The sequence below is a fragment of the Rhinoderma darwinii genome, chromosome 4 (genome assembly GCF_050947455.1).
Source record: "Rhinoderma darwinii isolate aRhiDar2 chromosome 4, aRhiDar2.hap1, whole genome shotgun sequence".
Classification (NCBI taxonomy): Eukaryota; Metazoa; Chordata; class Amphibia; order Anura; family Rhinodermatidae; genus Rhinoderma; species Rhinoderma darwinii.
Genome location: NC_134690.1, coordinates 296,430,445 through 296,455,048, shown reverse-complemented (window position 1 = coordinate 296,455,048; position 24,604 = coordinate 296,430,445). Strand labels below are relative to the sequence as shown.

General features: G+C 42.7%; 1 protein-coding gene across 4 annotated transcripts in view; it reads left to right on the top strand.

The window, feature by feature from the left end:
- Nucleotides 1–24,604, top strand: part of KMO (kynurenine 3-monooxygenase) — a 339,922-nt gene that overhangs the window by 199,194 nt on the left and 116,124 nt on the right. For all 4 annotated transcript variants that reach the window (XM_075864352.1, XM_075864350.1, XM_075864353.1 and 1 more), the window contains 4 exons: nt 2,196–2,317; nt 15,524–15,671; nt 19,496–19,553; nt 19,649–19,731. In XM_075864352.1, coding sequence (XP_075720467.1) covers nt 2,196–2,317; nt 15,524–15,671; nt 19,496–19,553; nt 19,649–19,731 — 411 coding nt within the window. The remainder of the gene's footprint in view (nt 1–2,195; nt 2,318–15,523; nt 15,672–19,495; nt 19,554–19,648; nt 19,732–24,604) is intronic.

Here is a 24,604-nt window from a genome sequence, read left to right as displayed (position 1 = left end):
TTCCTTTCTCCATGTTTTGGGAATGCGCAGTTATTTTTGGTTTCTGGACTACGGTAATGGAATTTGAGTTACAAATTGGACTTTCTCGTATATATTAGATCCTAAATTAATGTTGTAGCTACTAGATCCTTTATGATGCTCTTATTCTTCTATGCAAAGAAAACCATTCTCCTGAAATGAAAACACCCCAAGGTCCCTACACTGCAAGCATGAATTACATTAATAAACTCCAATCTCCCCTTATTCAAACTTGCATATGAAGCACATGGATGCCCGGATAAATTTGCAAAAATATAGCAGTTATACATTTTAATCCCCGCTCCTCCCCTGATACACGCTCTTGATAGGAATATTCAAAGAATGTACGGTTAATGATCTATATACGCCTCCACTGGACTCTTCTCATGCATTGCATATAATTGATCTTTCTTTTACTGTCGCTCAATGGAAAGATGTTTGTTATGTTAGGAAATGTCCATCTCTTTGATTGTCATGACTCCTAGCCTAGCCTCTGGGAGGCTCTGGTTTTTTGCAGAGCCAATGTCATTTCTCTGTCTTTTTCCTACCAGAATCTAGGGTGGAGTATTTAAGTCTGGTCAGTTCTTTCATTGTTGCTTGTGAATTTCTTGGTGTATGCAAGTATCTGATCAAGCTCCTGGCTTCTCCCTGTATCCTGTATCACCTGACTATTTGGATTATTGGAACTGGACCTCGGCTTTGTGTTTAGATTAACCCTTTTTCTCACTGATTTAGACATTCTATTCTGGCTGGTTTTGACCTCTGCAACTCCTGGTAGTATTCTGCTTTCTGATTTGGACTTGGTCTCTCCTGCTAGTGTAATCAGTTTGCTGTTAGCCTCTGTCTTCTGGTTTCCGTTCTGGTATTGCCTGCATTGCACCTCCTGTCCAACATTGTATTCTGTTAAAGCAACTTGTATTGCGGTGGGCTCTGGTGAAGACCATAGAGTAGCCGTAGATTCTGCAGATCAGAGTAGTGACGGACTTGAGTAGGGAATTACCTGCACGCTTTATCCATACATTCTCCAGCTGCCATTGGGGAATCAATACAGAGCAATCCCATAACTTGCACTCTGGGGAATTGCTCAACTAGTTATTCCCTAACATGTTACAGGCTTATTTGTGTTTTATGTTTGCATAACAAAATTCTGTTTACATATACGTACACGTAAGACTACTATTCTTTTTGTACAATTGTTATGCGTTTTTAATGCCTGTACCAAATTTATTATGACTACTCCAAGACAGCATGTCAAAGCAAACCTTCAAATATTTTACCCACAATGAAGGTTAAACTTACAGACTTATAGTTTGCAGGCTCAATTTTTGATCCCTTTTTGATTATTGACACTACATTTGCTATGCGCTAGTCCTGTGGAACAAACCCTGTTCATAACTTAGATGGGTAATTATAGACCAGTTAGCTAAACATCAAGCGTGGGAAAAATGTTTGAGGGGCTATTGAGGGACTATATATAGGCGTATGTGACAAAAAATAGTATTACAAGTGACAGCCAGCACGGTTTTACTAAGGACAGAAGTTGTCAAACCAACCTGATTTGCTTTTATGAAGTAGTGAATAGAAGCCTAGACAGAGGGGCCGCTGTGGATATAGTGTTTTTTTCCCTTCCCTCTTCCCATCCCTTGGTTGAACTTGATGGACATGTGTATTTTTTCAACCGTACTAACTATGTGATAGTTTACAGGTGGATCCTGCGTTTGAGACACCCTGGACCCGCTGTCACTGATCCCATCAGGTCCGCGGGACTGACGGATTTAGTGAATAGCGCTAGCTACAGCTGCTCTGTATTCTCTATATAGATCTCAAATAGATATGCATCTCAAAAAGCAAACCAAATTTGTAATAAAAGTATTTGTAAAGTTGCACCAAACACACTGATAAATTTTTTTATATTAAAGAAAAAATTGCCTTTCAAAAGGTGTACATTGCCTTTAAGGATATTAATGTTTGTGTTCCTATTTAAAATTGAGTTTATAGCATTTCAAAAATGCGAAAACAGGAAATGCCTTGATCATACCAAGCTCCAAAAGATATATATGTATAAAATGTTTAGAATTATTTAACAGTCATAGTGTTGTGTTTTTATTTTTTTAATGAAATAACATGTTGTGGTCACATGATTATTCTAACCGCTTTCTTTTTTTTTTACACCACAGGATAAATCTTTTACGTGTACTCTATTCATGCCATATGAAGACTTTGAAAGACTTTGCAAAGCAGAGGATGTCCTAAACTTCTTCAAGACACATTTTCCAGACGCCATACATTTAATTGGACCGTAAGTTTTTTCTTTTGTATCGTTTTCATTTATAACCTTCAGTTTTATATACTTGTATTACCTCTTCCCAAATAAAGCTGAACAAATGTTTGCAGAGACTCCATGTGATAACCAGCATGTTTTCTATATTATTCTTATCAATACTAGACTAACATTTCAGGAATCTGTTGGTACAGGTGGTGTGGCATCTTAGCCTTCACCAAGCAAGTGGGCCCCACCTTAAGTCATGTATCGCACGGCACTCTACTTTTAACATCAGCCAAATTATAATAGGAGTTATTCATGACTACTCTTTGAAAACAGTCCTATAGTCAACTCTTAATCCACTTACAAAATGTGCTACCCAAAAAATTGAATCTTAATTTGCACAATAACCACACATGAGGCACATTTTTAAATGCTTTAGAAATTTATTTTTTATATATATATATATGTACGTGCGTGAAATTCGGGACAGGGGAAGTATGTCACGAGCTCAGCAGCTAAACCGCTCTATACGCAGCAAGTATCAGGCCGTCTAATCCTTTAGATGCTGCAGTCAATAGCAACCCTGGCAGCTAAGTAGTGAGACAAAGGAGAACTCCCTCTGTCATCCTTTCAAATTCCCCCACCCTGCAGCGTGTCGATGGGTTGTCATGGCAGTCGGGGGCAGAGTTGGCTAAAGCTGACAGGACAATACATTATAATAGAGAAGTATTGCAGTGTAATGTACAAGCGATCGCATGTTTAGTTCCTCTATTGGGGCTAAAACAAACCAAAAAAAGTTTAATAGCATTTTTCTAGAAGAAATCTAAAGAAATCATTATGTTAAAAAAAAATTCCCATTAACCATGTAAAATAATATAAACAATAAACATAATTGGTATTGCTGCTTCCATAACGATCTGAACTATTAAAATATATATGTACTGAGCTTTGTTCTGGTGCTGTGTTTATGTTATGGGCTGCGTACTGGAACTGTATAAGGCTATGTTCACACGGAGTATTTTGGGGGAGGAATATCTGCCTCAAAGTTCCAAACGGAATTTTGAGGCAGATATTCCTCCCCCAAAATAGTCCGTGTGAACAGCAATTATCGCGCCGTTTTTCGCCCGCGGCCATTGAGCGCCGCGGGCATAAAACAGCGAGATATACGCTTTCTCCTGCCTCCCATTGAAGTCAATGGGAGGTCGGAGGCGGAAGCGCCCGAAGATAGGGCATGTCGCTTCTTTTTCCCGCGAGGCAGTTTTACTGCTCGCGGGAAAAAGACGCCGACGCCTCCCATTGAAATCAATGGGAGGCGTTCTCGGGCCGTTTCTGCCGAGTTTTGCGACGCGGTTTCCGCGTCAAAAGACTCGGCAAAAGACCCCGTGTGAACATAGCCTTTATGTACTGAGTTTGGTTCTAATGCTGTATTTATGTTAGGAGCTTGGTATTGTGTATATATGTTTAGAAAAAAAAGGGATATTCCTCAGCACATCCACAATATGTAGTATAAAAAAAGCTTTTATTTGGTCATCTTTAATCCCTTCCCGCTGTGGCCTGTTTTGACCTTCCTGACAGAGCCTTATTTTTAAATCTGACATGTGTCACTTTATGTGATAATAACTTTGGAATGCTTTTACCTATCCAAGCGCTTCTGGGATTGTTTTCTCGTGATATATTGGATTTTATGTTAGTGAAAAAATTTAGTCAAATTCTATATTTATTTGTGAAAAAACACCAACATTTTGAGAACATTTCCAAAAATTAGCATTTTTTTTATAATTTAAATGTATCTGCTTGAAAGACCGATAGTTATACCACACAAAACTAGTAACATTTCTCACATGTGCACTTTGTTTGCATCAATTTGTAAACGTCCTTTAATTTTTCTAGGACGTTACAATGCTTAGAGCTTTAGCAGCAATTTCTCACATTTTCAAGAACATTTCAAAAGGCTATTTTTTTCAAGTACCAGTTCAGTTCTGAAGTGGTTTTGAGCGCCCTATATATTAGAAATCCCCCATTTAACCCCATTTTAAAACTCCGTGCCTCAAAGACCGCATTTAGAATGTTTCTTAACCTTTTAGGCGTTTCACAGCAATTAAAGCAAAGTAGAGGTGACACTTACAAATTAATTTTTTTTGCCGAAATTCATTTTTTATTTTTTTTTCTGTAACACAGAAGGTTTTACAAGAGAAACACAACTCAATATTTATTGCCCAGATTCTGTAGTTTATGGAAATATCGCACATGTGACCCTAGTGTGGTAATGTACTGAAGCACCGACCTTTTTACAGGTTCGGTTGTTGGACTTCGGATTCGAGGACTTCAATGACGGCGTTTTTTTTATTCTCAATAAAATGGTTAATGAGGGTTGTTTTTTTTATTTCAATAAAATATTTTTTCTATGTGATTGTATCTTTTTAAACTTTATTATCACCGCCTTAGTAATGGCCGCTGGCTGATTGACAACCTCCATTACTAAGGCGAGGCTTAATGTTAGCCGGTGCAGAGGCTACACTAGCCCCCATTATTACCCCGGTACCCACCGCCACCAGGAGTACTAGGAAGAGCCGGGTACGAACCAGTACCCGACCATCTGTAGTGACGGGCAGGCACCGGGGTGGCCGCAGGCTGGTAGTATTAGGCCTCATTTACACGAGCGTAATATACGCGCGTGCTTTTCACGCGTGTCGTACGCACCTATATTACTCTATGGGGCAGTGCAGACGATGCGTGAATTTTGCGCAGCGCGAGTGCGTTGCGTAAAACTCATGACATGTTCTATAATCGTGCGTTTTTCGCGCATCATGCACCCATTGAAGTCAATGGGTGCGTGAAAACCACGAAGGTCGCACGGAAGCACTTCCGCACGAACTACGTGATTCGCGCAAGAGCTGTCAAACTGAATGTAAACAGAAAAGCACCACGTGCTTTTCTGTTTACAAACATCCGAACGGAGTGTCTTAGACATGAGCGAACCGAACTTTACCGTGTTCGGCCGAACTCGTTTTGACCGAACCTGACAGGAGACAGTCACTGTGCAGGGTGCTGAAAGAGTTTAAACTGGTTCAGCACCCTGGACAGTGACTTCCGATTCCAATATACGTGAACGTGTAAAAAATAAAAATAAAAATTTCTGACTTACCGATAACTCCCGGCTTCTTCCTCCAGTCTGACCTCCCGGGATGACAATTCAGTCCAAGTGACAGCTGCAGCCAATCACAAGCCAAGCACAGGCTGCAGTGGTCACATGGACTGCCGCGTCATCCAGGGAGGTGGGGCCAGATGTCAAGAGAGGCGCGTCACCAAGGACACGTCACCAAGGCAGCGGCCGGGAAGTTCTCGGTAAGTACGAACCTCTTTTTTTTTTTTAAACCGGTTACTCGATATGGTGATCGGAATGCACTGTCGAGGGTGCTGAAAGAGTTACTGCCGATCAGTTTACTCTTTCAGCACCATGGACAGTGACTGACATCGACTAGCCTCATCTCTATGATGGCGGCTGCGCGAAAATCACGCAGCCGCGCATCATACACGGATGACACACGGAGCTGTCAAGTGCCTTTTGCGCACGCAAAACGCTGCGTTTTTTGCTCGCGCAAAACGCACACGCTCGTGTAAATGAGGCCTTAGGCTGGGGAAGGCCTAAAACAGTGGCCCTTCCCACCCTTGTAATGCTAACCTGCTGCTGCTGTGTTGTATCTGGCTGGTTATGAAAATTGGGGGGGACCCCACATCGTTCTTTCCAATTATTTTTTTTTTATTTTTTTTTAAATGACGTGGGGTCCCCCCCATTTTTCATAACCAGCCAGATGCAATAAAGCAGCAGCAGCCTAGCATCACCAGGATAGGAAGGGCCACTGTTTTTGGCCTTTCCCCTCCTGATAATACCAGCCTGCGGCCACCCCAGTGGCCGACCATCACTACAGATGGTCAGGTACTGGATCGTACCCGGCTCTTCCCAGCACCCCTGGTGGCGGTGGGTACCGGGGTAATAAAGGGGGTTAGTGTTAGCCTCTGCATTGGCTAACACTAAGCCCCGCCTTAGCAATGGATGCTGTCAATCAGCCGGCGGCCATTACTAAGGCGGTAGTAATATAGTTTTAAAAAAACACAAAGACATAGAAAAAATATTTTATTGAAATAAAAAAAAAAAACACACAGCCCTTATTAACCATTTTATTGATAATAAAAAAAAAGCTGTCATCGAAGCAGTCCTGGAATCCGACGTAGTCCAACGAACGAACCTGTAAGAAAACACACAAAAAATGATTAGTAACACGTGTGTTAGGCTTAGATACAGGGCCCATGTGTGATACTGTCTGTGGGACCCTGTATCTAAGCCTACCACAACGTAGGCTTAGATACAGGGTCCAGCAGACAGTAATCTTATACAGTATAAGATTACTGTGTGCTGGGGCCCTGTATCTAAACCTACAGTGTGGTAGGCTTAAATACAGGGCCCATCAGACAGGATCACACATGGGCCATGTAGATACAGGGCCCAGCAGACCGGATCACACATGGGCCATGTATCTAAGCCTACCATGTGATTGGCTTAGATACAGGGCCCAGCAGACAGGATCACACAATCTGTGATCCTTTCTCATGGGTCCCCTAAGCCTGCTACATCGTAGGCTTAGGGGTTGTGCAGTCCCTAAACATTGATGGCTTATCCACAGGATAGGCCATCAATAGCTGATGTGTCTCTCGGGACCCGCAAATCAGCTGTTTTGAAGGGGCCGCAGCACTCGTACGAGAGCTGCTTCCCCTTCATTTCACTACTCGCCCACCGTGTGAATCGCCGACACGGATTCACAGTGTGACAGGAATTAAGTGACAGGAATGAAGGGGAGCAGCTCTTGTACGAGTTCTGCGGCCCCTTCAAAACAGCTGATTGGCGGGTCCCAGGAGTCGGACCCCGCCAGTCAGGGCTAACCTTACCTTCCTCTTTGGCCGCGGCGGGAGTTCTGTCGTCTCGATGCTGTGCGCGGCGCATAGCGCTGTGACGTCATGCGCTGCGCACAGCGCTTGACGTCAGGACCTCCGCTGCGATCCGGAACCAGGAAGGTAAGTAAAGTATGTTACTATAGTAACGGGCCCGTGGCCCGAGTTACTATAGTAACTTTTTATTGATGTGGTGCGGGGGGCCGTGGGCCCCCCTGGCTTCGGGGGCCCGGTCGCAATTGCGACCGCTGCGACCCCTATAGCTACGCCAGTGGAAGCAATCCTTCACAGGCCAGTGTCGCACTGATAAATGGTGTCCTTTCTTATCCCCCTTTTGGTGCACACTCCGCACCTTTGCAGTTTGGGGAATTTTGCTGGGTAAGCATTGTCCTGGTATAATACAGGCACACTCGCTTCCAGCAGATATGTTTGGGCCCTACCCTTCCTGGTTCCCTCATTTTAGGGCCTTGACAAATTGCCTCTTTATACAGAAGAAATGTTCCCCTCGGGCCTGCACTATTGCATATTTTTCTTTCCTGACTTATTGGAGCCTTAGCTTATTTTATTTTTTCATAGACTAATTGTGTTATGAGGGCTGTTTTTTTGTGGTTATTATTGGTACCATTTTGGGGTACATGCAACTTTTTGATCACTTTTTATCCCCGTTTATTTGGGAGGCAAGGTTACCGAAAAACAGCAATTCTGGCTTAGTTTTTTTTATACTGTGTTCACCATGCATCATAAATTACATGTTAACTTTATTCTTCAGGTCAGGTTCCGGCGATACCAAATTTATAGCAAATTTACACAATATTACTCGCCGAGTTGTGTGAAACATTACGTTTTAATTGTTTAGTCGATGGAACTGTATGACTGTTTGTTTTTTGCGAGATGAGCTATAGTTTTTATAGGTACCATTTTTGGATACATGCGACTTTTTGATCATATTTTATTTTACTTTAATTTTTGCAAGACAAAGTGACAAAAAACAGCAATTCTGGCAATGTCTTTTTAGTTTTGTTTTATTGCGTTAACTGCGCGGGATAACGGTAAATAATGACATCATATTTTTATAGTTCAGGTCGTTACAGATTCGATGATACCAAATATGTATGGTTTATTTATCTCACTTTCAATAATAAATGACTTGATAAGGGGAAAAGGGCAATTGTGTTTTGTTTTATTTTATTGCTTGAAACTTATTTTTTTTGTATTAGAACGGTCAGTTGTTAACTGACAGCAAGCCGATCAGGCTCCGCCTCCAGGTGGGGCCTAATCGGCATCCGTAATGGCAGAGCAGGAGGCAATTGTTAGGCCTCCTGTTGCCATAGAAGCAGTAGGCAGACCTGCCATCGCATGGCAGGGCTGCCGATTTGCTTTAAACCACTCTGATGCAGCAATCGCTTTCGATTGCTGCATCTAAGGGCTTAATGGCAGGCATAGAAGCTAGCTCCGGTTCCTGCTGTTACAGCAGGGTGTCCGCTGTAACATACAGCGGAAACCCACTGCTGATGATGACGGCTCACGTTTTTTTTAACCCTTTAGGCCTTTCACAGGAATTAAGCATAGTGCAGGTAAAATTTCCAAATTTTATTTTTTTTGCAGAAATTAATTTTTAGGGTATGTTCACACGCAGTGTTTTCGGTAGATGAACGCCTACAAACATCTGCCCGGTAAAATCAATGGGAAAATTGGCATTTAGTTCAGGTTTAGATAATGGTGCATAAAAAAGACACATTGTAAAAAGGACCATGTCACTTCTTGAGCCCTTTTTTGGAGCTGTTTTTCATTGTGTCAATGGAAAAACAGCTCCAAAAAAAGTCTAGAAAACGTGCCTCAAAAGACCGTTTTCATCTTCAAAAACGGCTGAAAATCAGCCATTTTTACTTGTGCATGTGAACATACCCTAAAACCACTGGCGTAGCTATAGAGGTCGCAGCGGTCGCAATTGCGACCGGGCCTCGAAGCCAGTGGGGCCCACGGCACCCCGCACCACATCAATAAAAAGTTACTATAGTAACTCGGGCCGCGGGCCCCTGTTACTATAGTAACAGACTGTACTTGCCTTCCTGGTTCCGGATCGCAGCGGAGGTCCTGACGTCAAGCACTGTGCGCAGCGCATGACGTCACAGCGCTATGCGCCGCGCACAGCATCGAGATGACAGAACTACCACCGCGGCTGAAGAGGAAGGTAAGATTAGCCCTGACTGGCGGGGTCCGACTCCCGGGACCCGCCAATCAGCTGTTTTGAAGGGGCCGCAGCACTCGTACGAGAACTGCTCCCCTTCATTCCGGTCACTTCATTCCGGTCACACTGTGAATCGGTGTTGGCGATTCACAGTGTGAGCGAGTAAGTGAAATGAAGTGAAGCAGCTCTCGTACGAGTGCTGCGGCCCCTTCAAAACAGCTGATTGGCGGGTCCCGGGAGTCGGACCCTGATGCATCAGCTATTGATGGCCTATCCTGTAGATAGGCCATCAATGTTTAGGGACGGCACAACCCCTAAGCCTACGATGTAGCAGGCTTAGGGGGCCCATGAGACAGGATCACAGATTGTGTGATCCTGTCTGCTGGGTCCTGTATCTAAGCCAATCACATGGTAGTCTTAGATACATGGCCCATGTGTGATCCTGTCTGTGGGACCCTGTATCTAAGCCTACTACACTGTAGGTTTAGATACAGGGCCCCAGCACACAGTAATCTTATACTGTATAAGATTACTGTCTGCTGGACCCTGTATCTAAGCATTCCTTGTGGTAGACTTAGATACAGGGTCCCACAGACAGTATCACACATGGGCCCTGTATCTAAGCCTAACACATGTGTTACTAATGTTTTTTTGTGTGTGTTTTCTTACAGGTTCGGTCGTTGGACTACGTCGGATTCCAGGACTACTTCGATGACGGCTTTTTTTTTATTATCAATAAAATGGTTAATGAGGGTTGTGTGGGTTTTTTTTTTTATTTCAATAAAATATTTTTTCTATGTCTTTGTTTTTTTTTTTAACTATATTACTACTGCCTGAGTAATGGCCACCGGCTGAGTGACAGCATCCATTGCTAAGGCGGGGCTTAGTGTTAGCCAATGCAGAGGCGAACACTAACCCCCTTTATTACCCCATTACCCACCGCCACCAGGGGTGCTGGGAAGAGCCGAGTACCATCCAGTACCTGACCATCTGTAGTGATGGTCGGCCACTGGGGCGGCCGCAGGCTGGTATTATCAGGAGGGGAAAGGCCAGATACAGTGGCCCTTCCCACCCTGGTAATGCTAGGCTGCTGCTGCTTTATTGTATCTGGCTGGTTATGAAAAATGGGGGGGACCCTACATCATTTAAAAAAAAAATAAAAAAATTATTGGAAAGAACGATGTTGGGCCCCCCCCCCAATTTTCATAACCAGCCCGATACAACACAGCAGCAGCAGGCAGCAATACCAGGGTGGTAGGTGCTACTGGTTTTGGCCTTCCCAAGCCTAATACTACCAGCCTGCGGCCGCCCCGGTGCCTGATCGTCACTGCAGATGGTCGGGTACTGGTTCGTACCCGGCTCTTCCCAGCACCCCTAGTGGCGGTGGGTACCGGGATAATAATGGGGGTTAGTGTTGGCCTCTGCACCTGCTAACATTAAGCCCCGCCTTAGTAATGGAGGTTGTCAATCAGCCAGCGGCCATTACTAAGGCGGTAATAATAAAGTTTAGAAAGATACAAGCACATAGAAAAAATATTTTCTTGAAATAAAAAAACACAACCCTCATTAACCATTTTATAATGAAAACGCTGTAATTGAAGTCCTCGAATCCGAAGTCCAACAACCGAATCTGTAAAAAAACACAAACACACAAAAATAATCAGTAACACATCAAGAAGCAAAATTATTATTCTTTCCTATCCTGGGTCCAGCGCTGGAGCTGCAATGTCAGCGAGCTGAGTCCTGTATCTAATCCGATCATGTGTGATACTGTCTGCTGAGCCACTGTATCTAATCCTATCATGTGTGATACTGCCTTCTGAGCCACTGTATCTAATCCTATCATGTGGTACTGTCTGCTGAGTCATTGCATCTAATCCTATCATGTGTGATACTGTCTGCTGAGCCAATGTATCTAATCCTATCCATAGTTTATAGGGTCGTAGTGCTATAGATATGCTATGCTGTCTCCTATACACAAATTTTTTTGGGGGCGGACACATATGTATTGGGGCTATTTCCCCTGACTTTTTAAGCCCTGAGGGTATGTTCACACGGCAGCGTCCATTACGGCTGAAATTACGGTCCTGTTTTCAGGAGAAAACAGCACCGTAATTTCAGCCGTAAAGGCATGTGCAGGCGTCTTTCGCTGCGTCCATTACGGACGTAATTGGAGCTGTTTTTCCATGGAGTCCATGGAAAACGGCTCCATTTACGTCTGAAGAAGTGACAGGCACTTCTTTGACGCGGGCGTCTTTTTTACGCGCCGCCTTTTGAAAGCTGCGCGTAAAAAAAAATGACCGTCGGCACAGAACATCGTAAGACCCATTCAAATGAATGGGCAGATGTTTGCCAACGCTTTTGAGCCGCATTTTCGGACGTAATTCAATGCTAAAACGCCCGAATTACGTCCGTAAATAGGGTGTGTGAACCCAGTCTTAGTGACGTCGCGGCTGCTAGTGCTGCATTGTTGGGTCACTTAGGAGACCCAGCGATGCAGCTAAAGTTTTTAGAAATATCCCAAATGTGGCCCTAGTGGGCTAATGGACTGAAACGCAGGCCTCAGAAACTCAGGAGCACCTAGTGGATTTTGGAGCCTTCTTTTTATTGGATTATATTTTAGGCACCATGGCAGGTTTGAAGAGGTCATGTGGTACGAAAAACAAAGGAAACACCCAAAAAACTACCCCATTTTGGAAACTACACCCCCTTAATTTATCTGGGTGTGTAGTGAGCATTTTGACCCCACAGGTGTTTTATATTTTATTAGAATTGGGTTAGGAAAATAAAATGTTTTATTTTTTTCCAATAAAATGTAGAATTGTTTCAATTCCACAAAGACTAAAGGAGAAAACGCACCCCAAAACATATTTGTTGTGTCCGTCCGTTCTTTGCAGTTTGGGGTACTTCATTGGGGAAATGTTGCTCTGGTAATAATTTTCAGGGGTGAGTCCACATGGGATTAATCCTTGTGGTTGCCTCCGCTGTTCTCCTGGGGCACCTTTGTGGAGGTTCCTTATTACTGGATTAGGAGGGGAAAACATAAAGGAGTGGGGCATATTCCTCGTCTTCCTCCCTGGCCGTATCAGTGTCAGAAGCAATGAGGGCATACGCCTCCTCTACTGAATAGATCCTTTTGGACGATTGAGACATTTTGATTTATTAGGGTATGTTCACACGGCAGCGTCCGTAACGGCTGAAATTACGGAGCTGTTTTCAGGAGAAAACAGCACCGTAAATTCAGCCGTAATGGCATGTTGAGGCGCTATTTCGCTGCGTCCATTATGGATGTAAATGGAGCTGTTTTTCCATGGAGTCAACGAAAAACGGCTCCATTTATGTCTGAAGAATTGACAGGCACTTCTTTGACGCGGGCGTCTTTTTTACGGCGGGGCGTAAAAAAAATGACCGTGTGCACAGAACATCGTAAGACCCATTCTAATGAATGGGCAGATGTTTGCCAACGCTATCGAGGCGCATTTTCGAACATAAATCAAGGCGTAAAACGCCCGATTTACGTCCGTAAATAAGCCGTGTGAACATACCCTTACAGAGGGGTGTGTGGTGTTTTAACACGTAATCAACTTTTATTTTTGCACAGGGTGTTGTATGGGTATAGTGTTTTTACACGTGTATAGTGAACAGGAATTAGAAGATTAGAAGAAAAAAAAAAAAGGAAAAAGAGTAGAAAAAAAAAAGTTTGGCTAAATCCGTAAATCTGTTATGTAAAAATTATTGTACAAGCGTCATTTAAAAAAAAAAAAACTGAACGTCCGTCACTAACTGACGCTATATATTACAAAAAAAAACCTGTAGTCTAACTAGTGAACTACAGTAAATTTATACTAAAACTGTAAAAAGAATTTGCTAGATATCTATCTATCTATCCTACCTATCTATCTATCTATCTATCTATCTATCTATCTATCTATCTATCTATCTATCTATCTATCTATCTATCTATCTATCTATCTATCTATCTATCTATCTATCTATCTATCTATCTATCTATCTATCTAAAGCTAAATTAATGTTTCTAACGCTAGTGTAACTCCCTACCCCTACTTAGTTACCAGCTACACCTAAATACTCATATTTTTTTTCTCTCTTTTTTTAATACTTAGAAAAAGTGCCAGAAAAGATGCTGATCAGTAATGTGCATAACTGATCAGCACTCAGCGTTCGCAGGACGCACACAACGGAAAGGTGCGGGTGAAAAAATATAGGACCAAAAAAAAAAAGACCTGCGTCAACATATTACCACAGATGCTGATAACTAATTAGCACTCTGTGGCCGCAAGGTGCACACAGCTAGATGGTGCAAATTAATAAATGTAAAAATATGGAATAAAAAAAAAATACTGGACCAAACATTGAGCATAGATCACTGATCAGCGATCAGAGGGCGCAGGATGCACACAAGTAATTGGTGTGGGTGAAAAAAAGGGAAAAAAGTACCAAAAAATAATCTGCGGAAAAAAATAACCACAGATGCTGATCAGTGATGGCGGTCACTAACCAGCACTTCGTGGTCGCAGGACGCACAGAAAGATGATGATAAATTCAAAAATGACGCAAAAAAATATCCTGTGCCAAAAATTTAGCACAGATGCGAATCGGTGATAGTGGTCACTGATCAGAGCTCATCAGGCCTAGGACTTGGGCAGGGAGGTGGTGGGGTGGCACAGGGCCAGGGACAGGGTAAAGGGCAGGGACGAGGACAGGGAAAGGGACAGAAAAAATGTAACGGATGCAAAAATGCTGCTGGTGATCAGACAGCAGCAGCATCCACAGAAAGTTCTAATTTTCACAAATTAGTCACATTACAAAACCCAGCAGAAATAGACAATTTTACAACTGCTCTACACGTCGTTCCAAACCAGAGTGAAGCAGGCAGAGCAGTGTTATTTTAAAATCTTTGCCAGTGCTCTTATTGGTCGGTCTGTACAGATTGACCAATCGGGGTGCTCCTAGAGGTGGTGTGACAGCCACCTCCCTACATGACATTGGTGATGACGGGTGCTGTCTTAGACCGCACCAATCATCGCTATCTAAGGGTATGTTCACACGGCTTAGCAAAATACGTCTGAAAATACGGAGCTGTTTTCAGGCGAAAACAGCTCCTGATTTTGAGACGTTTTTATAGTAACTATAGTGTTTTTCGCTGTGTATTTTCGCGGCGTAATGAAAAACTGCTCCAAAAACGGCCCAAGATGTGACATGCACTTCTTTTTCGCGGGCGTCTTTTTACGTGCCGTATTTTGAGAGCGACGCGTAAAACAACACCTCGTGGGAACAGAACACTGTAAAACCCATTGAAGGCAATGGGCAGATGTTTCTAGGCGTAATGGAGCCTTTTTTTCAGGTGTAATTCGAGGCATAAAACGCCCGAATTACATCTGAAAACAGTGTGTGTGTGAACATACCCTAACTGTGCACCGTGGCTCCAGAGCACAGTTTCAACAAAAATGACTGCGATTGGCAGGTCATATTTGACTGGCTAATCGCAGTGATCACCGATGCGAGGAGGGGTCTTAATAGCCCCCTGGGGGATTAGTAGAGCTGGCCTGCTCTCAGAGACAGCAGTCATCTTTACTTTGTAAACGTGCCATTAGACACGGTGACCGCTTCCTGGTGGGCAGTAACTGTACGGCGCTTTGTGGGATTCTCCTCCTAACAGCGCCGTATATTTATATATGGCTGATGTCGGGAAGGGGTTAATATTATAGAGTAGTGATTCTAGGGATCTTTTTAAAGAAGTCATCATGAATTGGGTTATACAGTTGATGTATACCTCATGTTAATTGGTACAGGTTGTACTTGGCGACAATAAATAACCGTAATAAAATTAGATCTTTGAACAAGGTCTTTTTATCACATTGTTGAATTGTACAAAAAAATAACAATGTACAATATATTTGACCTTCCAAACTTCCAACACATGTTAAAAGGGGTTATCCAGTTTTGGACAGTACTTTTACAAATGACTGTAATTCTTTATATAGTTAGTTGGTTGTCACAAGCAATATATAGTCAGTTATTTTTATTTATCAGCTAACTATGTTGTTTTTTTTTTTTGTGTTTTTTTATTTTATTTCCATAAGGGACAACTTGAAAAACGATTTTTTACTGCTGCCACCGCAAGCCTTAATTTCTATTAAATGTTCAGAATTTTGCTTGGATAGCAAATGTGTTCTAATGGGTGACGCAGCCCATGCTGTTGTGCCTTTCTATGGACAAGGAATGAATGCTGTAAGTTCTATTCATATAGCAAAATAATGCATTAAACGTTATGTCATAACTTTCTTTTGAAAATGAATAAATAAGAAAATGCACATAAATATTCTGGAGTATTTGAAAATTAGCAAGTAAATGCTACTGGAAAAACAAGCAAAACATATAAAGAAATAACAAGTGTATTTTAGGCGCTTTTCACTCAAGACGTATACCTCCAACAAAAGGCTGTAATTTATCCAATTGTATGGCCTACAGTCGCCCTGGGACTCCAGCTCTGAGGATGCTCCTGAAGTCACTGTCCATATATGAACAGTGACTTTAGGAGCTGCCCCAATGTGGGAGTCCCCAGGCAGAGGACTACGGTCCTGGACAAGCGCCTGACGTCACTGTTCTATGTATGCATAATAACGTCAAGAGATTTCCCTGGCTGGAGTCAATGAGCAGAGTGATTTTTGTTGCTCTGCTTGTGGATACGATCCTTGGGGAAGCTCCTGACATCATTGCTCATATATGGACAGTGACGTCAGGACCTTCGCATAACCGGAGTCCCCAGGCAGAGGAAGCATCAAGAATTACTCTGCATATGGACACCGGTCCTGAGGGAGCTCCTGACGTCACTGTCCAGTGACATCAGGAGTTTCCCCAGTCCCGAAGTCCCCAGGCAGAGGGGCTTTCGCAGGAGCTTCCTGACGTATACGTTTAAAGGTTAACTACACGTTTGACAAACTTCTGACATGTCAGTGACATGCCAGAAGTTTTGATTGGTGGAGGTCCGAGCACTCTGATCCCTACCAATCGATATAACGAAGCGTCAGAAGCGCTCAGTTACTGTGTTTCTGTTCAGCTTTTTCCTGAGCCCGTACTCTGATAGATTGATTTTCGGAAAAAGCAGAACAGACACGAAGCTTCTGCCACTTCGTTTTAGCGATTGGTAGGGGTCTCCATGCTCGGACCCCCACCAATCAAAACTTCTGACATGTCACTATGACAAGCCAGAAGTTTGTCAAACGTTTAGTTACCCTTTAACATATACCTGTGATGGATTCCTAACAGTGGCATCAGTCACCCATAGGCTCCAATGTTAAAAAAATATATATACCACACAGCCTAGTCCCCTTGGATGGAATAGCAGTCTATTATTCTGCTCCTGAATTTATTGCCATGCGAATGAAACCTTAACGTTTGAATTGTATACATTTAGACTTTTGTAAAAGTTTCATATAAAAAAGAAAATTTTAAAAGAAATACCAGTAAAGCAATAGTAGCAACTGAAAAAATAAAGGACTCAAGGTTTACAGTAAGTTTTGGACTGCACTGTGATGAATTACAGAAAATTTGTGGTGATCCACTGCCAAATTACATATAAGCCCATGTGCACACGACATATTTTCAGGTTTGAAACGCTCGTATTATGCTCGGAAATGCACTTGAAATACGTCTGCAAACCGTTTATCATTGATTGTAATAGGAAATACACTGCGTAGGCATATTTTTGACGTGACATGTCGCTTCTTTAAGCGTTTTACAAGCTGATTTTTCCATTCTACAATTGTCATTTCAAGAAGCACTTTGAAAATCCACCTGAAAATCCACTTCGAATGCCCTTGCAAAAATCAAAAGCGCTTTAAAAATTGGCTCTGAAAATGCATGGATTTCAGAGGCTGTTTTCTCCTGAAATCAGTCTTGTATTTTCCAGCCTGAACATATGCTGTGTGAACATGACCAAAAGGTCAGCAAAATTCTGACGGCTCCAATACTTTGCCAGTGACAATACAGATGTAGCCATCTTTATCTTGACTCTTAATGCATTAAATATACAGTGGCAAGAAACTTTACCTTGACTTTTTTCAATGACCTTTCAATGGCCTTTGTTGGGTGATATCACGCTGCAGCAAGTTATCAGAGTCTAAACTTGACTACATCTATAATAATGCCCACATACTCAAGCCAAACACAATATGTGTATATCCACAGGGGACATGTCTCCAAGTTTCTTAAAGTGGTTTTACATGGGCACATTCTCTGCCAGTAACGAGCACTGACCAACAATAACAGCACGTTAATCGGCGCTTGTTTGCTCTATTAATATTGAAAGGAGTGATATACTATTGCCAATATTTCAAAAAGTAGAAAAAATTCAAATTTTATTAAAGTGGCTCTGTCACCAAATTATAAGTGCCCTATCTCCTACATAATCTGATCGGCGCTGTAATGTCGATCACAGCAGTGGTTTTTATTTAGAAAAACTATCAATTTTGGCCAAGTTATGACCTATTTTAGATTTATGCTAATGACTTTCTTAATGCATCACTGGGCATTTTTTAGCTTTTGACCAAGTGGGCATTGTAAAGAGAAGTGTATGACGCTGATCAATCAGTGACCAATCGGCGTCATACAATTCTCTCCATTCAAGTACTCGGCACATCGTGATCTTGCTAGATCACGATGTGCTGTCACTCACACATTAACATTACCGAAGTGTCGGGAGTGTGAATAGACATCGCGTCCTGGCTGGAAGCGATCTCTATTCACTCTCAAGACACTTCAGTAACGTTAATGTGTGAGTAAGTAACAGCACAGCATGATTTCGCAAGATCACTATGTGCTGAGTACATGAATGGAGAGAAGTGAATGATGCGTCATACACTTCTCTTTACAACGCCCACTTTGTCAAAACCTAAAAAACGCCCAGTTGTGCTTTAAGAAAGTCATTAGCATAAATCTAAAATGGGTCATAACTTGGTCAAAATTTATCGTTTTTCTAAATAAAAACCTCTGCTGTGATCTACATTACAGCGCCGATCACATTATGTAGAAGATAGGGCACTTATAATGTGGTGACCGAGCCTCTTTAAATAACATATTAAAATAGAGAATTTGAATGAATAACTGTATATGGGCTATATACAGAAAAATAAAGCACAAAAGTAGCAACAAAATCTCATATATAGAGGGCTTATTGCACCATATCAGGAGTAGCTACATTTATGAAGTGTCACAAGAACTAATGGATATAAAGTGCCTGAACAAAGACACTATATAGAGCAAGATGATTTCTAAAAAAGGGAGAAACATACATGCAAAGTAGGTATATGGAAGGGGAGACGAAGCAATGGTAAAGATACTACGTGCTGCTCAATGAGTCACGTTCGATAACATGTGGTAAGCATATGTGTGCACTGCCATATAGAGGGAGTGACCCCTCGCACTTCAAAAAAAGAAGAGATAGTCTCCCAAAGATGGGTGTATAAGTAGATGAGAATCAAGTGACATATCCATACTGATCGTGTGTCCTGTAAGCCCAAAGAGGTGCCCCGACGCCCCGTCTATTAATTTGTAGCAGTAATCGAAGGATAAACAACTTTGGCTCCAATCTAATGATAAACATGTTTATATTCGGTAGCATAGGTACATACAATCCATGAATAAATATTGAACACATTGTCCAGAAGGAGCCATTTAGTGCCCAGACAGTGCCATACAGGACCTAATTGAGGCATGCAGTGGACAGTATGGCAGTGCATCGATACTGTATTGGGTGCCATACGTTTGGCAATATACTCAACTAGATTACTTCCTTGCATACACAAAATCTGATGGAGCATTCCACGCTGTTTTCCTGTTGGATTCGTACTAAATGGGACAGAAAAAAGTCTCTATGTCTCCTTATGAAATTGGGGGCATAAGGATGTACAGAAACGGTCCATACACTTGGGTGCCATAATATGGAGGTTGTACAGAGCCATACTAGAACTGTGTGCAGTAGCTCTAACCTTGTTTTGTGCAACTTTGTTTTGTTTTCGAAAGCATGATAATGCGTCTTTTTTTTTTAATTATAGGGATTTGAAGATTGCCTTGTCTTTTCTGAATTAATGGAGCAATCTAACAATGATTTCAGTGAGTATTACAGCAATCCTCATAATACATGCTACTGTTAAGACCAGATCTATCAATGTCCAGTTTATTTGCCTTATTGTGTACATTTTTTGTAGGAACCTGTACCCATGAATTTTCCCGACTTAGGGTACCAGATGCTCATGCAATTTCAGACCTGGCCATGTACAATTACAAAGAGGTACATTATTTTTATTTGCTTAAAACTTGAAGAGGACTTTATATATATATATATATATATATATATATATATATATATATATGTGTGTGTACATATATATGTATGTGTATATATATGTGTGTGTGTGTGTGTGTGTGTGTGTGTGTGTATTTTTTTTTTATATATATATATATTTTATGAAAAAATTAAAATGCCCTCTCTAATTTACTGATAAAAGCACCTTTTAAGAAAGGGAGATGACTTCACCTGAGCAGTATGCTGATAAAGTCTCACGACACTTTGACTGTTTTGAGATATTTCATGCTTCTGAGCTGGGAAAGGCTGTTATGAAGGGGGATTGTCAGTGTGCAGCATGTGTACAGTGAAGATCTCTGATGTTATCTTACTTCATGCTCGATATTATATTAGCAACAATGTAAGATGAACTCTAGTGTATTTTAGAGCAGCGGAAGAAAGAGACTAGAAGTAGCACAACTTCTCCGTGTGGCTGAAGTAAAATACTCAGATTACCCCTTTACAAATAGCAGTCTCCTCCTCTTACAGATTAAAGGGGTTGTCTGACAAAAATAAAAACGGCTAATTATGAGACCAAGAAAGGGTCTGGCTTAAAGAGGCTCTGTCACCAGATTTTGCAACCCCTATCTGCTATTGCAGCAGATAGGCGCTGCAATGTAGATTACAGTAAAGTTTTTATTTTTTAAAAACGAGCATTTTTGGCCAAGTTATGACCATTTTTGTATTTATGCAAATTAGGCTTGCAAAAGTACAACTGGGCGTGTTGAAAAGTAAAAGTACAACTGGGCGTGTATTATGTGCGTACATCGGGGCGTGTTTACTACTTTTACTAGCTGGCCGTTCTGATGAGAAGTATCATCCACTTCTCTTCAGAACGCCCAGCTTCTGGCAGTGCAGACACAACCGTGTTCTCGAGAGATCACGCTGTGACGTCACTTCCCCAGGTCTTGCATCGTGTCAGACGAGCGAGGACACATCGGCACCAGAGGCTACAGATGATTCTGCAGCAGCATCGGCGTTTGCAGGTAAATCGATGTAGCTACTTACCTGCAAACGCTGATGCTGCTGCAGAATCAACTGTAGCCTCTGGTGCCGATGTGGCCGACACGATGCAGGACCTGTGAGTGACGTCACAGATCTGCACTGCCAGAAGCTGGGTGTTCGGAAGAGAAGTGGATGATACTTCTCGTCAGAACGCCCAGCTAGTAAAAGTAGTAAACACGCCCCGTTGTACGCACACAATACACACCCAGTTGTACTTTTACTTTTCAACACGCCCAGTTGTACTTTTGCAAGCCTCATTTGCATAAATACAAAAATGGCCATAACTTGGGCAAAAATGCTCGTTTTTTAAAAATAAAAACGTTACTGTAATCTACATTGCAGCGCCTATCTGCTGCAATAGCAGATAGGGGTTGCAAAAGCTGGTGACAGAGCCTCTTTAACTAACAAATTGAGCCAGGCAGTCAGCACCTTTTATCATCAGAGAGGGGGGGCTCCTTCCCTTCAGAGCTCGTGTCGACACGTCACCACAAGAATAGTGCTCCCAGCTTCCAGTTCCCCGCACTGGGACTGATAACTTGTGATCTGTGCAAGTTTGGAATAGAAAGTATATTATGAAGTTTCTTAATTTCAGAAATATAAATAATACATTGTTTTTATGTTCATCAGAGAACCCGTTTAACCCTTTACGAGCAGCTGTCTCCGCCTCCTCTAGCTGATTAACCCTTTACAAACAGGATTATCCTCTTCTATTTCCGTTTGCTGAAAAATATACAGGGAAATCTTATTACATGGCTGATAAAATAACAATATTCTGTACAAGCAAAGCTTAGGTTCCATTTGGTGTTTTGCTGATTTGTCACCTATTACGATGCATTGGAGAATTAATTCACCAGGTTTGAGATTCACTTTTCGTTAATTTATGAGAAAAATATGGGAATCTATTCTCCCATCGCATTTTATGGACCAGGAAAATGTCAAATTTATTTGCTAACCCCTGATCCTGCACAGGGCTCCACTTCTATACAGCATTCAGATGCTGTATAGAATCATGTGTCGTCCCCCCCCCGCCATCACAGTTAGTATCGCCCAGAGAATAATAAAAGCTCCTGAAATTTGAACCTCACTCTGCTGAAAAGAATGTAACATCTGTGTCCCTGTAAAGGTACCGTCACATGAGGCGTATTTGCCTCTTATTTCTGCAACTTTACAATGTAATCCTTTGGGAAAAATATTCCATTCTCAGACAGATATCGCACCTACGGGAAAAAAAAATGTACTTACCCAGAATGCCCTACTTCTTCCTGCAGTCCAGCTTCCTGGGATGACTCTTCATCCCATGTGACCGCAACTGCAGCCAATTACAGGCTGCAGCACTCACATGGGCTGCAGCCAGTGGTGTAACTGCCGCTGTAGCAGCCATAGCAGCTTCTACGGGGGCCCGCGACGCCCCATGCACAGTGGCGCCACTAGCAGCCCTATGGCTGCTACAGCAGTAGCGAAGCCTTTGAACGCAGATACTATTGAACACTATACCTTGCAACCGTCCCGGATTCAGCGGGCGGTGTCCAGCTGTCCCAGGCGGCCGGGAGCAGGTTTCGCTGTCAACACTATCTTTGTCCTCAGGACACAGATACAGTTGAACCCAATTCTGAAGCAAGGAACCATCAGTTCCCTGCTTCAGAATTAGTTCAAAGTGGAGGAGCAGGGAGAGCTCCTCCGCTCGCCGAGGACTCCCCGGGCATAGCGCTACTTGAAGAGCTGTGCTCGGGGAAGCCCTTGACGTCACTGTTCATACATGGACAGTGACGTCAGGGGCTCCTCCTGGAGTGGAATCCCCAGCCAGAGTCAGCAACAGGGATTCTGCTCAAGGTGTAGCCACTAATGTCACTATCCATATATGGACAGTGACATAAGGGCTTCCCTCTAGGAGTGGAATACCCGGCCTATGCTCTGGCTGGGTATTCCGCTTCTAGAGGGAGTCCCAATGGCTCTATCTACAGGGGGGGGGGGGCGCTATCTAAATGGACACTGTGGCACTATATAGGGGCACTATCTACAAGAGACTCTGTGGTGCTATCTACATGGGCACGATCTATATGGGCACTGTGTCACTATCTACAAGGGCACTGGCACTAGGGGCAGCTAAGGGGGCATTATACTGTATGCGAGCAACTATGGGGCATTCTGCTGTATGGGGGCATTATGCTGAATGTGAAGCCTGGCAGCTTTGGGGGCATCAAGCTGTGTGGGGCAGCTAAGGGCCATTATATTGTATGGGGCATTAAGTTGTATGGGGGAATTTGTTTGGGCATTATACTGCATGGGCATTATACTGCATAGGAGAAGCTGTGTGGGAATTATACTGTATGTGGACATCTGTGTGGGCATTATACTGTATTAGCTTTATACTCTATGGGTGCATCCAATGTTCCCTCTAAGTCTTGGTAGCTCCTGAGTGGGGCAGTTAGGGAGCAGGGCAAGTCTCCATCAATGGTGGGCGATCTGATGACCAAAAGTAATACCCCCAGTAAACTCTAATATAGTGTCTAAATAAAAGAATAAGACAACTTATTTTAAATTAGTTTTTAAATTACTTTTTTAAATACTATAATATTACAAGTACAGCAGTAAAATAGACAGTTCTAAACACGAATTATAGGCGTCAATGAAAGATCCTTCATTACACCACTGCTCCTATAGATAGCGGCACACAGACCGCCTGTAGATAGCGACGTACACACACGCCCTGTAGATAGTGCCACAGATCCCCTGTAGAGTACCACACAGCCCCTGTAGATAGCGCCACACACATCCTCCTGTAGAGTACCACACAGCCCCTGTAGATAGCGCCACACACATCCTCCTGTAGACAGCTTCAACCCTCCTGTAGATAGCAACACACATGTAACGGGGTGATGCTGCCCCTTTAAATTGAACTGTCTACCCAGTGCAGCCTCCATGTTTGTTGGTACCTGCGTTCTGTGTTCCCTCCTGTGTGAGGTTATGTTAACACATAGGTGTTATCTGATGCATGCCTGACATGTTATGTGCAGCCACTAGGGGTCATGGCAGTATGAGTGACATAGAGATAGAGCTGCCTGGCAGTAAACAGGAGGGAGTGTGTGTGTAGCACACTGGGAAGAGAGAGAAAGAACTGCTGCAGCTTGGTAGGGAGAGAGTGTGGCTTCCTAGCGCCTGGCATGAAGCTGCAGGATGGAGGTCCTCCCTACAAAACAGGGACTGTGGGGGAACAAGCAGGGGCGTAGCTAAAGGCTCATGGGCCCCGATGCAAAAGTTCCCAACAATGCAGCACTAGCAGCCAGGGGCGTCACTAAGGACTTAAAATGTCAGGGGAAATAGCCCCAATACATATGTGTCCGCCCCAAAAAAATGTGTGTGTATAGGAGACAGCATATCTATAGCACTACGACCCTATCAACTATAGATAGGATTAGATACAGTGGCTCAGCAGACAGTATCACACATGATAGGATTAGATACAGTGGCTCAGAAGACAGTATCACACATGATTCGATTAGAGATAAGGCCAGGGGTCTCAAACTCGGCCGGGTAAGTGGGCCGCATATAGAAAAGATGTGAAGTGGTCGGGCCGCATTACTTTCAAATTTGATACAATACAAAATTATTGTTAATCAATTAGTTATTTGAACTACTATAACACTATATTACTATAATAATACCGCTAGGTTTAAAATTTGAGAGATTTCTCCACGTGCTTATTTCAACAATCCAGCTTTCCAGTTTAAGTGTCACTAAATGCAGTCCGGCGGCTCAGTTAGCACACATGTCAAGATTGGGCAGCCCCTTTTTAGATAGTGCCACAGTGCCCTCG